At 38.2% G+C, this 14,753-nt stretch overlaps 1 protein-coding gene across 3 annotated transcripts in view; it reads left to right on the top strand.

Annotated features, from left to right (window-relative positions):
- Positions 1 to 12,993, top strand: part of FAM83B (family with sequence similarity 83 member B) — a 78,102-nt gene extending 65,109 nt beyond the window's left edge. For all 3 annotated transcript variants that reach the window (XM_046640532.1, XM_046640531.1, XM_046640533.1), the window contains exons 3-5: positions 2,900 to 3,064; positions 3,873 to 3,997; positions 10,510 to 12,993. In XM_046640532.1, coding sequence (XP_046496488.1) covers positions 2,900 to 3,064; positions 3,873 to 3,997; positions 10,510 to 12,811 — 2,592 coding nt within the window. In that variant the 3' untranslated portion in view covers positions 12,812 to 12,993. The remainder of the gene's footprint in view (positions 1 to 2,899; positions 3,065 to 3,872; positions 3,998 to 10,509) is intronic.
- Positions 12,994 to 14,753: the final 1,760 nt, after the last annotated feature.

The raw sequence follows: 14,753 nt of genomic DNA, 5'->3' as shown, positions 1-14,753 counted from the left end.
CATCAACCAGCTTCAACAATTATCAGTTCATTGACAGTTTTGTTTTATCTCTAAAGTAAATCCAAGGCAACATGTCATTTCATCTGTAGCTTTATTAATATGTATATTTAGAAGATAAGACATATCTTTTTATAATAATTACTATCAACATAAAAAATTAACAGTTCCTTAATATCTAACTGTCCATTGACCCCAGAAAGACCTCAAGTTCATAGCCCCACTCCCAGTTCACTGCCTCTCACATTCATGACATCCTCCTTCTCTTTCTCTAGTTTCAACCCTGTGGTCAGTCATTTTAGCCACTCCAAATTACGTGCACCCTCAATTCTACTTCCTTCTCTCACTTTATTATAGTCTCGCAGCCAGAACTGCATCCGTGGTTAAATCAAACTCTGCCTGCCCCGTGCCTACACCCCTGCAGATGAACAAAGTTGGAGAATAACTCACAACCACATTGATTCATTTTAATTTTATGACTGGTGAGTCCTTAATGCTCCCTACCGTCATACCGTATTTCTGTAGCCTGTTCCTTTTCCTGCCATCCTAGATGACTGCTTAATACCCCTTCCCTCATACCTCTAACATGTCTTCCATAATCCAGTGTCTTCTCAGTTGAAGACCTTGCTTCCCAGTTCACTGATAAAAGTGAAGCATTCCGAAGAGAACTTGCCTAGCACCACTGCCACATCCACACTTCCACCAGCATCTGAACTCTTATCCTTGGCCTTCTGGCTTGACATTATAGATAATCTTTTACTAGTCTTTATTCTCTGTGCTCTAATTTACCTTTGTACTAGATCCTATCTCTTATTGCCTACGGGAAGACGTTGCTTCAGAAATTCTCTCCTTCCCCACCCCACCTCCCACCATCACTTGGCATCATTAATTTTCATTTTATTAGCATGTAGACATGCTGTTATTTCTTTTACCTTAAAACAAAACAAAAAATACAACTTCTCTTGGTCCAGCTTTACCCACAGCTACCTCTCCATTTCTCTGCTTCTTATTGTAGGCAAATTACTCAAAGAGTTGCATATACTTGCTATTTCCAGTTCCTGTCCTCCCATTCCGCTTAAACCCCTTCCAATAAGGCACTTGTTCTTACACTCCACTGAAACTACACTTGTGGAAGTCATCATTAACCTGTATGTTACTAAATTCAGTGAATTCTTAATCCGTACGTTACTTGGTCTAGCAGTAGGATTTGACACTCTTGAGCACACCCTCCTTCTTGATACATTGTCTTAACTTGGCTTCCAGTATGCCACCTTCTCTTCGTTTCCTCACTCTCCTCTGCTGGCACCTCCTTTTGTCTGAGGGCTCAGTCATTGGTCTTCTTTTCTATTTATTCAGTCTCCCTTGGTGGCTTGGATTTAATTGTCATCTTTACACCACTGACAGTCGGTCAACATCTCTGGCCTAGACTTCTCTACTCAGCATTCCACTTGGATATCTAGGCCCCTCAAACTTAGCTTGCCTTTTTAATCTTCTACCTAGAATTTAGTGTAGCTGTATTCTTCCCTATCTCAGTTGATGACAACTTGGTCCTTCGGCTTGGTGAGACTAAAAATTTGTCATCCTCTTTTTCCCCTTTTCTCTTATATCTCATATTCAATCCATCCAGAAATCCTTGTGGCTCAAAAATATCCGGTATCTGACCATTTCTCTTCATCACTGATGGTGACTAGGACCACGACCATCTGGTCCTAGCCACTGTCACCTCCCACTTGAATTGCTCCAATAATTCTCACTGGCCCCCCTGTTTCCACCCGGGCTGCTACTCTTAAAGTCTATTCTTAACAAAGTCTCCAGAATGATACTTTTTCAACATAAATCAGATCATATTTTTACCTCAACTTAAAAGCCTCTAATAGCTTACAATCTTATTCAGGAAAAAGTGCTGAAGGCTTTATAAGGCCTTCAAGGCATTACGATTACCCTTTCCCTTTCTCATTTCATTTCTACTACCCCCTTGCTGTTTCTTGAATGTGCCAGGCATGCTTCTCACATAGAGCCTGTGCACTGCTGGTTCCTTCCTCCTGAGACGCAATTCCTCAAGATGTCTGTGTTGATGACTTCCCGAATTCCTTTTATGTCTTTGTTCAAAGGACACTGTCTCAAAGAGACCTACCCTGAAAACCCTAAACCCCTCCTTCTCAATTTCCAGTGACCCATGATCCCCCTTACCCTGCCCTATTTTTACGCAGTAAACTTATCATCCTGGAGGTTATCACATGATTTATCGATTTCTTATATTTATCGCTTTTAGTTTCTTCCCACACTAGAATGTAAATTTCACAAAGGGCAGAGATTTTGCTCTCGTCTGGCACATGGTAGGTGGTCATTTGAATGGTTTGCCCCTTGGTTCAGCATTATCTCACTTGCATTGCTTCTCAGAGTCAATAATGGTTCTCTTTCCAATGGTTAACTTGGACTCTCTTGGTTTTAGAGGCCTGTTTAGGCTCTTTCTCTCTTCATGTACCTTCTTAATCATATCACCTTTTTTGTCCATTTTTGTTCTTTTGCTTATTCTGTCTGCTAAGCTAATTTTAGGCACATGTATTTAATTCTCTGGTCTTCAAGTCTTCTTATACCATTTCTTTTTTTTTTTTAAGATTTTATTTTTGCCTTTTTCTCCTCAAAGCCCCCCGGTACATAGTTGTATATTCTTCGTCGTGGGTCCTTCTAGTTGTGGCATGTGGTTTGATGAGCACTGCCATGTCCGCGCCCAGGATTCGAACCAACGAAACACTGGGCCGCCTGCAGCAGAGCACGCGAACTTAACCACTCGGCCATGGGGCCAGCCCCCTATTTTATCCAGTTTTTACTGAAAGCAAGCAATTTCTAGATCTTTCCCTATTGGGGATCTAAAGTTGTTTTATATTCTTATCTTTAACAGGTTATTGCTTTAGTGATGGATATATTTACAGATGTGGACATTTTCAAAGAAATAGTGGAGGCATCAACTCGAGGGATATCTGTATACATCCTGCTCGATGAATTCAACTTTAATCATTTCCTAAGTATGACTGAGAAACAGGGCTGTCAAGTTCAACGTCTCAGGGTAAGAATTCCATGTGGTTTTTCCATGTGTTTTTTTTTTAAGTATTTACTGTATTTTTTTTAAAAGCTTCGGTGTGTGGTTGTATATCCTAATTTTTAGTTTCCATGTACCTTTTTTATCTCAGTTGAATTTAAGGCATGTTAAGCTGTATTACTCCAAAGGTAAAACAGAAAAAATATGTATATTTAGGGTGGCGTAATGACTGATCACAGAAAGGTCCCCTTATGCTTTCCAGAATGTGACTGAAAACACGCATCTTCATGATGGTTTTTATTGTGCTTTTCTTGATGGTGGGCACGTATGTTTCTAAGTTAACTTTGCTGCCCATGATAGGTAATGTTTCAGTTTGGCAAGCACAACCTTAAAACTACTGACTTGAATGAGTCTTTCGTTCAGCAGATGTTGCTTATCACAAATGTTTGGCATAGTGTTTTCAGTTACATTTGACTTTTTACAACGAGAGTGGATGACCAAGTATGTCATTTTGGCATCATGCCACTATACTCTAAGAGGATCTCTTGAAGTAGGACCCTAAGTGATTTACGAAACCATTCTGTGTAAATGAGAAGTAGTATCTCCTATTTAACTTACGTTAAAATACATTGTAAGTGACTATTTCCCTTGAGTATTTCTTTTTTGGGTGACGTTTCAAAATTTGCTTTTCACTATTTTTTTGTTATGTGTTCTTAAAAATTATTTCAAGTATGCTTTTTAGGTATTAAAGTTTTATATGGTCATATATTTTACTTTTCAAAATATCCCCTTTCTAGCCATAATTTTTATTTTATATTTATATTTAAAATTCTAGAATATTCGAGTGCGGACAGTAAAAGGCCAAGACTATCTTTCAAAAACAGGAGCAAAATTTCATGGAAAATTGGAACAGAAATTTTTGTTAATTGATTGTCAGAAAGTTATGTACGGTTCTTACAGGTAAGATGATTGTGTTTACCTCCAGTGTTATCAATCATTTATAGAATTTATTAGTTTCAAATTTCAGTGTGATCTGTTTAGAGGCTGTGTCTCTGAAGAACATTAAGACACAAGTCAAGTCACATAATTTCCATGGGCTTCAAGTTCTTCATCCCCAAAATGGGGGGGTTGACTACTATCTCAGGTTCCCTGCAGCTCCATTATACTAAAAATATTTTTGCTCCTTATGAAAACAGTAAGTAGTATGGACTTAATAACAATTATTCATAAAAATAGAAACTGTTTATCACCTTGAAGAACCTGTCAAATGGATTGTTCTTATCTTAGTGTTACTAAGAATCTGATAATTATCGCGTGGTCACTATAGTACTAACAAAAAGCATTTAAGAATCTGGCTGTTAAAAATGCCATGGTAAGGGCTGGCCTGGCGGCTTAGTGGTTAATTTCACACGCTCCGCTTTGGTGGCCTGGTGGCTCAGTGTTCACGGATTCGGATCCTGGGTGTGGATCTACACACTGCTTGTCAAGCCATGCTGTGACAGTGTACCACATACAAAATAGAGGGAGATAGGCACAGATGTTGGCTCAGAGACAACCTTCGTCAAGCAAAAAGGGGGAGATTGGCAACAAATGTTCATCTTCCTCACCAAAAAAAAAAAAAAGGCCATGGTAGACACTAGACAAGGTTCTCCTCTCTGGCATCTTTTGAGGCTGCTGCTGGTGGAATTATCTCCTCTGTTCTAGCTTGGCTCTTCGATATTTCATCCCCAGTCCTTCAGCTTATCTGCAAGGCAGTTGTTTTCATCTACATTTTATAAGTGATAAAACTGAAGTTCCAGAAGGTTAAATGACCTGTCTAAAACCCTAGCTAAGGGCCAGATGCCATCCAGGGCTGGCTCCAGTGTACAGATGCTGCCCTTATAACCCCCTTATAAATCCCAGCACCAGTCCTGAATGGGATACACAATGAGGTGGTATCAACAGGTAGATAAAAACAGCAACAAATGCATGTGAACTGCTAGGTCACCAGGCCAGAGTAGACTCGTTGCTAAAGACAAGGCAAGAAGCCAGGAGAGCTGTGGATGTAAGCAGGACCGTGTGAGGGGAAACCTTGCCCTCTTCTCTTAAGAATGTAAAGTCCACAGGAAGGAGGCAGCATGTGGGCAGGTTGCTTAGCTTGGTTGTACTTCAGTTTGCTCCTCTGTAAAATGAGGATAATAGTAGAACCTCCCTCATAGGGTTGTTATAATAATTAAATGAGATAATGGGTCCAAGGCTCCTAATGGTATCTATTATTTTCGGCCTGTTTTAACTGTTATTATTTGCTAACTTTCTCTTTAAGCTCAGGAACCCTTTTTTGAAATGCTGTTTGGAGTTCTAAAGGGAAACTTGTTAAGAGCAGAAATTACAACCAGTGCTTGAAATTGATGAGTCCTTTTAAAGACTCATTATATGTGTATGTGTTTGTTCAGACCCACTTGGTTTTAGAGGGTTTTTAATTGCAATTTTAATTAAAATTGGGCGTTCACTTGGCTTATAAATTGTGTTTATTAGTCTCATCATAATGAGTGCTTTCTATTTTTATTGGTTAACTTGACTTTTAAGATTATCTTCAACAACAAATTCACCTCAATTTTGTTTTGCTACCACTAAGTATTAATAGATGCTATGAGTTGAGATGACTGTAGCTGAGTTACTTTAGAACTGATGCTGGGAAAAACACACAACAGCAACACAAACTTTTTACCTTTTGTCTATATCGTAAGCCAGAGGCAGAATTTAAGTTACTATTTGTGGAAGTGAATATGGAATGCCTAGGACCACACATTATAAAAATTCATCAAAACTCTTATCTAACAACTCCATTCTCTATTATTTCATGTTAATTCTAAGTATACTACTTTAAAAAATTAATGGGTGTCAGCTCGTGTCACTTTTATTTTTTCTGACTAATTATCATGGACCTCTCCTATTGTTAATATTCTGACAGGATCTGATGGAAAAGTTATGAACTAGTCTTCGTAGAACCTGGCTGAAAAAATTTACTTCTTTTTGGTTAAAAACAGCCTTTGCCTCTCATATTCTAGTTTTGCGTTGTTTTCCTCATAGGCAAATTGAAAATGCCTTTTTCTTTAATCCAAAATTCTTTGCTGTAAAATGTCTTCATATTCTAAATTCCCAGCATTTCTAAAGAGGCGTGGTGTCTGTAGCCAACATAGTCACATATTGTGTGACAGATCATTCATCATGATGACCGTTGTATCAGGAAATCACAACACGTGTTTTGCCATATCATGATACTAACATTGATGAAATAAAACACTTATATACTTTATATCAGAGTGTACAAATCCAATTTTGAATTGGATACCCTCATTTGAAATTGTCATATGGAAATCTGGAAGGTATTTACTATTGTCCACAAATTGACTGACAGAGGATTCTGTAAGCTTTTATTTTTTGAAATCTTATCATCTCTATAAAGGTTACTTTCAAAAGCCAAGTTTCACTGAAGTTGTTGGCTCCAAGGTACCATCTTTGATCAGAACTGAAGATCATCACATTTAGAGAGAGATCCATGTTACAACCAGTGTATTGTTGCTAACCTTCACTGCATAAGCTTCACTTTCTAACCCCCAGCCAGGAGCTCACAGTTGTTGAGTCACTTTTTAATATGTGAATTTATAACCACATTGCCAACTTCATGACTAATGTGTGACAGTGTGTTTGGAGGGTGTGGGAGTAGTAAGTTAATTTTATTTTTTATCCAAGTAAATATATGCACATATTCTTAAAAATCAAATATTATTGAGAGATGCAATGCAAAACAATAACTTTTGTTCTCCATCTCTATCTACTCTTGGTTCCTGACCTTCAGATGCAATTATTTAATTCCTTTAGCTGGTTTTTTTAATACTTATTCCATTCTCTTAAATGAGGTGTTTATACTGCTATTTCTCAATTTATCACTTTTAGGTGTGCTCTCTTGACTTTATATTATGATAATAGAGGAGTTACAATTCCTACCCACCCAAATCCACTTTCCCTCCTGGTCCCCATTCACCAAATACAGTGTTACCACAACTTTTTGGTTAAATGAGAAGTGTGGGTTTACATTACTGAAATTGTGTCAGAATGGATCTTTCTTGAGCCATGGAGTGGGTTATGACATGTTTCCTTTTTCGTACAAAGTTAATTATTACCATTTCGTTTTGTTTTTATTCATTGTCTTTGTTTTCTATTTATTTATTGCTAATTTTTTTCCTGTTGACTCTGCAGCTTTCTTAGCACATGAGTAACTTTTCCAAAGGCTCTGTTACTACCAACGATCTGTGATGTCCAGTCTGGACTAGCAGGTCTTTAATGTGCAGCACAGCTGGGGTCCTGGTATTTCCCATAGTACTGAGTATTTTGAGCCACAATTTCCCACTTTTAATCCTATATTTTTTCTCATTTTTTGTTTGAAATCATTATTTTCTCCCAAGTTTGCTCAAGAACACTTTCCATCAGCATGGGATTTTTTTGAGTCCAAAAATCCATAATTTTAGATGATTTATGGTTTAACTGAGGATAGAATTCTAAGCTGAATCATTTTTCCTATAAATTTGGAAGGCATTGCCTGCAATCAAAATTGCTGTGGAGAAGTCTCAAACAATTGTTATGCCTATTCTTTTCATGTAACTTTTTTTCTTTCTGGAAGCTTCTAGGGTTTCTCTTTTATTCCCTGCTATGCTCGAATTTATTAAATGTTTCTAGATCTAGGCCTTTTTTCATTTGTTGGTCTGGGCAATCCAAATATTCATATCTTTCAATTCTGGGAAGATTTCTTATTTATTCTTTGATATTTTCTTCTCCTGTGCAACTTTCTCTATTGTCTTTCTCTCTGGAATTATTAACTAGATTTCTGCTCCCATTGGATTTTTTTCTCCCATTCCATCCAGGTGTAGGGGGCATTCTGCTGCCTGGGGTATTTTCTCAATTATATCTTCCAAACTTTCTATTATAACTTTCTTTTTAAATTTTTCTATCAAGTATTTTGAGCATCTGCTACTTGCACCATTTTCATAGCATCCTGTTCATGTTTTATAAGTGCATTATTTTCTTTCTTTATTTCTTTGACAATATTAACTACAGTTTGTGTGTGTGTGTTTTTAATACGTATTCTTATTTGTGCATTTTCTCTGTTTCCTCCACGTGCCCTTTCCCTGTTTGTTGTGGTCTCTGTTTTACTTCTAAGCTTTTAAGCTTTATAAGCTGTCTTCTAAACTTTCTCCAAACGTCTGCCAGTCTTTTACTGTGTGTTAATATTTAAGAATGAGGGACTCTAAAGCTTATTGGAAGTTGTGTGGGGAATGCGTATCAACAGTTGGGTTTACAGCAGAGTGGTTGGCTGGGGTCCTGGCAGTTTTACAGGAAGATCCCTAAATGTCAGTATAAATAGCTCTTCCATCCGGGCTGTTCAGTATTTCCGAAGAATCATCTCTAAATTGAATAAATCCAATTGAATGTCTTCCTATTACCTAAAATTATATTACAATGTTATTTTATGATTTACTGAGGCAAGGAACCCTTTCCAATTGCAACGTATTCACCAATACCATTATCTTCTCAGTTTTCTAAGCTCAATAGTTGGAGGTGATTTTTATTTAATATCCTGTGCACATCCTTGATGACGTGAAGATATTCTGATTCTTTCTTCTTGTTACTGGCTCAACATTTTTACTCATTATTCCAATTTCTACTCTTGTTTGGGCTCTTATCACCTTATTCCAACTACTTGACTCATCAGAGTAAATTCAGTCCCTCATCTTTCAAGTCTATACTACAAATAGCTACTAGAAAAAAATTCCTCAAACATCTCTTTTTATTATAATTTACACAAATTTGGAAACAAATCTGACACAATCAAACTCTCTGCTTTGCTTTCAAGATTTTCCCCACTAGTTTATCAATCTCTCATATAGCTTCTTTATTTCAGCTAAATAGAATTTGTTTTCTGTGTTCAACCAAAACATGGCCATTCTTGCTTCCTTCCTTTTCCCACATGTTTCTGCTTCCACACAAATTGTCCTCCCACACCTTTCGTGTCTGGACTTCTGGGTATCTATTCTCTGTCAAAATGCTGCTAAACTTTCTCTGTCTCCAAGGATTTTCTCATATTTGATAGCTGACTAACCATTCCTTTACTCGCTGTATCTAGCAAATTTTGTATTTATATCTTCAGTTGGATTGAAAATTCCTTTAATGATTCACTTTTGTACTATTTCTTTTGACTCAGCTGGTGGCGCACACGTTTGTACGTAAAGTGCACCTAGTAAATATTCTTCTCATACCAAACATTCAGTAAGCATAGGAAATAAAATTAACCATTTCACGACAGCAAGATTCTTAAGTTGTACACTGCCGTTTATGATATTTTATGTATTTTAAATTATTACTCTGCATATTCTTTTAATATTTTCATTTGCCTTTGTTATTGCCTCCCCTGTATAAACAGTAAGCTCCTTCATTGTGGAGAATCTCTGTCTCCTTTTTTTGTGTGTTGACCTCCATTATATCATCTACATTATTTGAAACATAGCATAGTAGCAATTCCTTTTTCAGCCCAGTGATTCTTTATGTTACATTATCTAAATTTTTAAAAATCAGATTTAAATTTTATGCGAAATTTCAAGATAACTGCCACCTGGAAACTCGAGGAAAGATATTAGAAGTTCCACAAATACAATAAAATAGTTAAAAACTTTAATTTCCTAGAAATTGTGTTCTATATTTAAAGATCTTAATTGGCATTCTGACCGGCATGGTTTGTGAGGACTAAGTTTACTGCTCCTGTGTACACTGAGTGTAGTGAAGTGTGCCCTTTAGTGACTGAGGCTGTGCCTACAAATCCTGTCTCTGTTTATAACTGCTGGCGTCCTAAGTTGCACTGACTGAGTAAGCCACAGAGATAAAATACATGAATTAGCACAGACCTATCTTGCCTTATAACATGTTAGAACTCTAAGGAATTGTAGAGATTATGCTGTCCATGTCCTCGTTTTAGACATGAGGAAACTGAGGCCCAAGCTCATATGGATAGATAGCTCAGCAGAAGCCAGGTCTCTCAACTTTTCGTCCAATACTGGCTGCCTGCACCCTGCTAGGGTGTTATATATGAAATATAATATCATTTTTTATTCCATAAAGTCTTGTAGGCAGAGATGCAAAATGCACAGCAGGCTTTTCTTTGGACTTCTGGAAAGTAGTCTAAGAAATTTTGGGTGGATTCAAAGCCAAGACTTGAGTTGCTTTGTTATTTAAAATAGGAATATGGGAGTGGGGAGACATATGTATGCAAGCACTTAATCATTGAAGATGTTCTAAATTATGGTAGCCAAGGGAAACACACAAAATACTGTTTTGTGGACACTAAATGACATTTTTCTTAGTAAAGCTATATATTGTCATTAACCTTTTACTAGCAAAATTAAAATTTTCCAATTTTGATTTTTTTTTTTTTTTTTTTTTAGCTACATGTGGTCATTTGAAAAAGCTCACCTCAGCATGGTTCAGATAATCACAGGACAACTTGTTGAGTCCTTTGATGAAGAATTTAGAACTCTCTATGCCAGATCCTGTGTCCCCAGTTCATTCGCTCAGGAAGAATCGGCAAGGGTGAAGCATGGCAAAGCACTCTGGGAGAATGGCACTTACCAGCGTTCGGTTTCTTCATTAGCCTCCATTTCCAGCCAAAGAAACCTTTTCGGTAGACAAGACAAAATCCATAAACTAGATTCTAGTTACTTTAAAAACAGAGGGATATATACCCGAAATGAACATGACAAATATAACGTAAGAAATCATGTGTACAAACCTCATTTTCTTCCAAACTTTAACGGCCCCAATACCATCCGTCAGTATCAACCCAGTCAGATGAATGAAAATTGGAAGCGGCATAGTTATGCTGGGGAACAGCCGGAAACGGCACCCTACCTGCTGCTTAACAGGGCTCTGAATCGAAACATTCACCCTCCCAGTAGCTGGAAAAGGCCTTCAGATAGTCTCAGTGTGACGTCCTCATCCCGCGGGGACTATGCAAGCCACCATAACCCACCTGCCCAGAGCTTTGCTGACCGGCTTGCCCAGAGGAAAACAACAAATCTTGCAGAAAGGAATTCAAATGTGCGGAGGTCTTTTAACGGGACAGATAATCATGTCCGCTTTTTGCAACAACGAATGCCAACCCTTGAACACACCACCAAGTCATTCCTGCGTAACTGGAGAATTGAATCTTACTTAAATGATCATTCAGAAGCTGCACCTGAGTCAAATGGATCGACTCTAGGTGACCGGTTTGAGGGCTACGATGGTTCCGAGAATTTGAAAGCCAATGCCCTTTATACTCACTCTCGGCTTCGTTCCTCTTTTGTGTTTAAACCCACGTTACCTGAGCAGCAGGAAGTTAACAGTTGTACAACTGGCTCCTCAAATTCAACTATCATTGGTTCTCAGGGAAGCGACACACCTAAAGAGGTCCCAGACACCCCTGCAAGTGTACAGCATTTGACAGACAAACCCTTGCCGGAATCAATCCCCAAGGCCCCCTCGCCCTCAGAGGCACCAAAAATGCACACCTTGCAGCTTCCTGAAGACCACTCACCAGTCCTAAACCAAACTGCAAATGGCCATATGGAGTCAAACAACTATTTATATACGACCTTGTGTGTAAATAAGCAGACCGAAAATCTCAAGAATCAACAAAATGAGAATCTGCTTAAAAGGCGAAGTTTCCCATTCTTTGACCACTCAAAAGCCAATTTAGATCATGGAAATAGTAAGCAGTATGTATACAGTACACTTACCAGGAATCGAGTGAGACAACCCGAAAAGCCCAAAGAGGATTTGCTGAAAAGTTGTAGAAGCATGCACAGTGTGACCCGTGGCACAGAAGAGGAGAGGGAGGTTATCAAGAGAGACGCTGCGAGCGGAACTGCTTCCAAGTCCATTTCCATTGCTGCTTTGCATGATGTGAATAAGGAGGAAGCTAACAAGGAACTCACTTCAAAGAAGGAAGTTAAGGGCTCCCCAAGTTTTTTGAAAAAGGGCTCTCAGAAGTTAAGGTCGTTACTTAGCCTTACCCCAGAGAAGAAAGAAAATCTATCCAAAAATAAAGCGCCTGCCTTTTACAGAATGTGTAGCAGTTCTGACACCTTAGTTTCTGAGGCTGAAGAGAATCAAAAACCAAAAAAATCAGAATCCAAACTTGAGTCATCTCCTAGAAGAAAGCGTTCTTCCTCATCAAACTCTCCAGGCAGCATCCACAAGAGTAAGGAAGATGTAACAGTTAGCTCATCTCAGGGCATAAACTCCCCATCCGATGAAAGTAACAAAATCATACCTTCTCCAGGTCCAGCTGAGCGCAAGTTCTTGGAAAGGGCGGGCGATGCCTCTGCCCCAAGATTTAACACCGAACAGATCCAGTACCGTGATTCGAAGGAGATGAATGCAGTTGTTGCTCCTGAGAGAAAACCAGCTGCTTCTCCAAGGCTAAAGCCCAACGAGCTTCTAAGAACTCATTCAATGGACCGGCGCGTTTATAGTCGTTTTGAGCCATTCTGTAAGATTGAAAGCTCTATTCAGCCAACAAGCAACATGCCCAACGCCGGTATACACCGCCCAGAAATAAAATCCACAGCTATAGGTAATAGTTATGGCAGGTCCAGCCCAATACTTAATTACAACACTGGCGTTTATCACTCATACCAACCAAATGAAAACAAGTTTCGAGGATTTATGCAGAAGTTTGGAAACTTCATACACAAGAATAAATGAAATACTGTAATTGCAAATACATATTAAAATATAAAATGAATGTGGCTATAAATATTGTCAAAGGACATTGGGGACAGTTTTTGTAACATGCCAATAGATTTCGATAGGGGCAGAATTTGGGGTATAACGTGTATGTTTACCAATGTATAATGTACAGTAAAGTTATTGTTCTGTGTGATAAAGTTAGTTGTGCTTAATTACACCATAGATGGGATGTCTCTATAGACACATGATTATTAAATGGTAGTGGTAAAAAAAAGTAATTAAATTGTTTTCTTCAGACTGAAGATCTTCTTAAATCTTAAGTATAAATTTCAGTGGAGAGATCGTGTATGATTTTAACCATTCATTTCAAAGTCTTTCCTTTTAAAAAACATCATAATACTCTCAGTGACCCTTTATAATATGTCTTTCTGGGGTTTTCAGAGCTTCAAATTATGAGAAAATAGAACAAAGCCTTTTTGATTTTTGATTACCTTTAAATTCTACTGGGTAACTTGTGTGTTATTAATTTTCTTGTGGGGCATATACAGCCGTTTTGGCAGCCACCATACCATTTAAACTATAGCTCGGCACATTTTCTGCTTTGTCTCAGGTGTTTGCGAAGTATCAGCCACATGTAGTACAAGTACAGCATAGGAATTTATTTTCCTAACCCTTTGCAAACCATCCAAGATGTGCCTCTTTCCTCTCTGGACCAAGGGAGCCTGGACTCCATTCCCCCGTCAGCTGCTGAACTTTTATCACCATTTCTTCCTTCAAATTTATTGCAAGCCAGCAGGAATTTGGAAAACCTGAATTCTTTCTCTACTTTTTCTAATATAAAAAAGGTTTCAGAAGTGTAAACTTCTGCATCAGTTTTTATCTTCAATTAGGATGGCAATACTTAGGTGTTTTGCTTGCAAAAGTCTGTGCTCTTTTTTACATTGTGCCAAATACAGTGTGACTGCGTGGTGTTTGCATAACGGTACCACGATGAAAATGAGAAGTCATACTTGGCCTAGTCCTTCCACGACCGTGGGGCCTGGTTGAAAGTTTTAAAATCTTTCTAGGGACCGACCAGGTGGCGCAGTGGTTAAGTTCACACGTTCTGCTTCTCGGCGTCCCAGGGTTTGCCTGTCTGGATCCCGGGTGCAGACATGGCACCACTTGGCACACCATGCTGTGGTAGGCGTCCCACTTATAAAGTAGAGGAAGATGGGCATGGATGTTAGCTCAGGGCCAGGCTTCCTCAGCAAAAAAGAGGAGGACTGGCAGTAGTTAGCTCAGAGCTAATCTTCCTCAAAAAAAACAGTCTTTCTATATCTTAATTTGATGATGGTATTCAGATCATAAGATACCCTTGCCTTTCTTAAAGTAATGAAATTAAAGCTCCATATCCCTTACAGAGACTTTAAGTTGGCTTTGCTTCATCCGCAAAGAACAGACTTCAAGAAACAATGCTTCATTTGAGAAGTGTGAAGTGTTTCTACAACACTTTAAATATATTATTGAACAGTTTCCAAATTGCTATAGGGGGCAGTATGTTTTAGAAGTTCAAGATTCGTCAAATATTAATATTTATGCCATTAAATAATTAAACTGATGGCATTAAAATGTCTATGTTATTAAAATAATTTTCTATAGTATTTAAAAACCATGATAAGAAACATGACAGGAGAAAACACGACAGTAGGGAAAAGAAAACCACACATTTATTGAGCACTTACTATAGACCAGGTCTCGAGCTAGAACCTAAAGCCCCCCCAGTGATGTTTTGTGGGTACCATTGTCCTCATTATTTATCAATGATGATTGAGGTGATAATTGAGTCTAGAGAGGTAATGCCCCAAGTCACATGACTAATAATTAATGGTACTAAAGTGTCTGTCATATTCTGTCACATCACATTACCTCCCAGGTGTGTTCAGTACCTGCCTCGTTCAAACTGTTAAGAATTAAA

The sequence above is a fragment of the Equus quagga genome, chromosome 15 (genome assembly GCF_021613505.1).
Source record: "Equus quagga isolate Etosha38 chromosome 15, UCLA_HA_Equagga_1.0, whole genome shotgun sequence".
In the NCBI taxonomy this organism is placed as follows: domain Eukaryota; kingdom Metazoa; phylum Chordata; class Mammalia; order Perissodactyla; family Equidae; genus Equus; species Equus quagga.
This window is presented reverse-complemented; position numbering and strand designations above follow the sequence as displayed.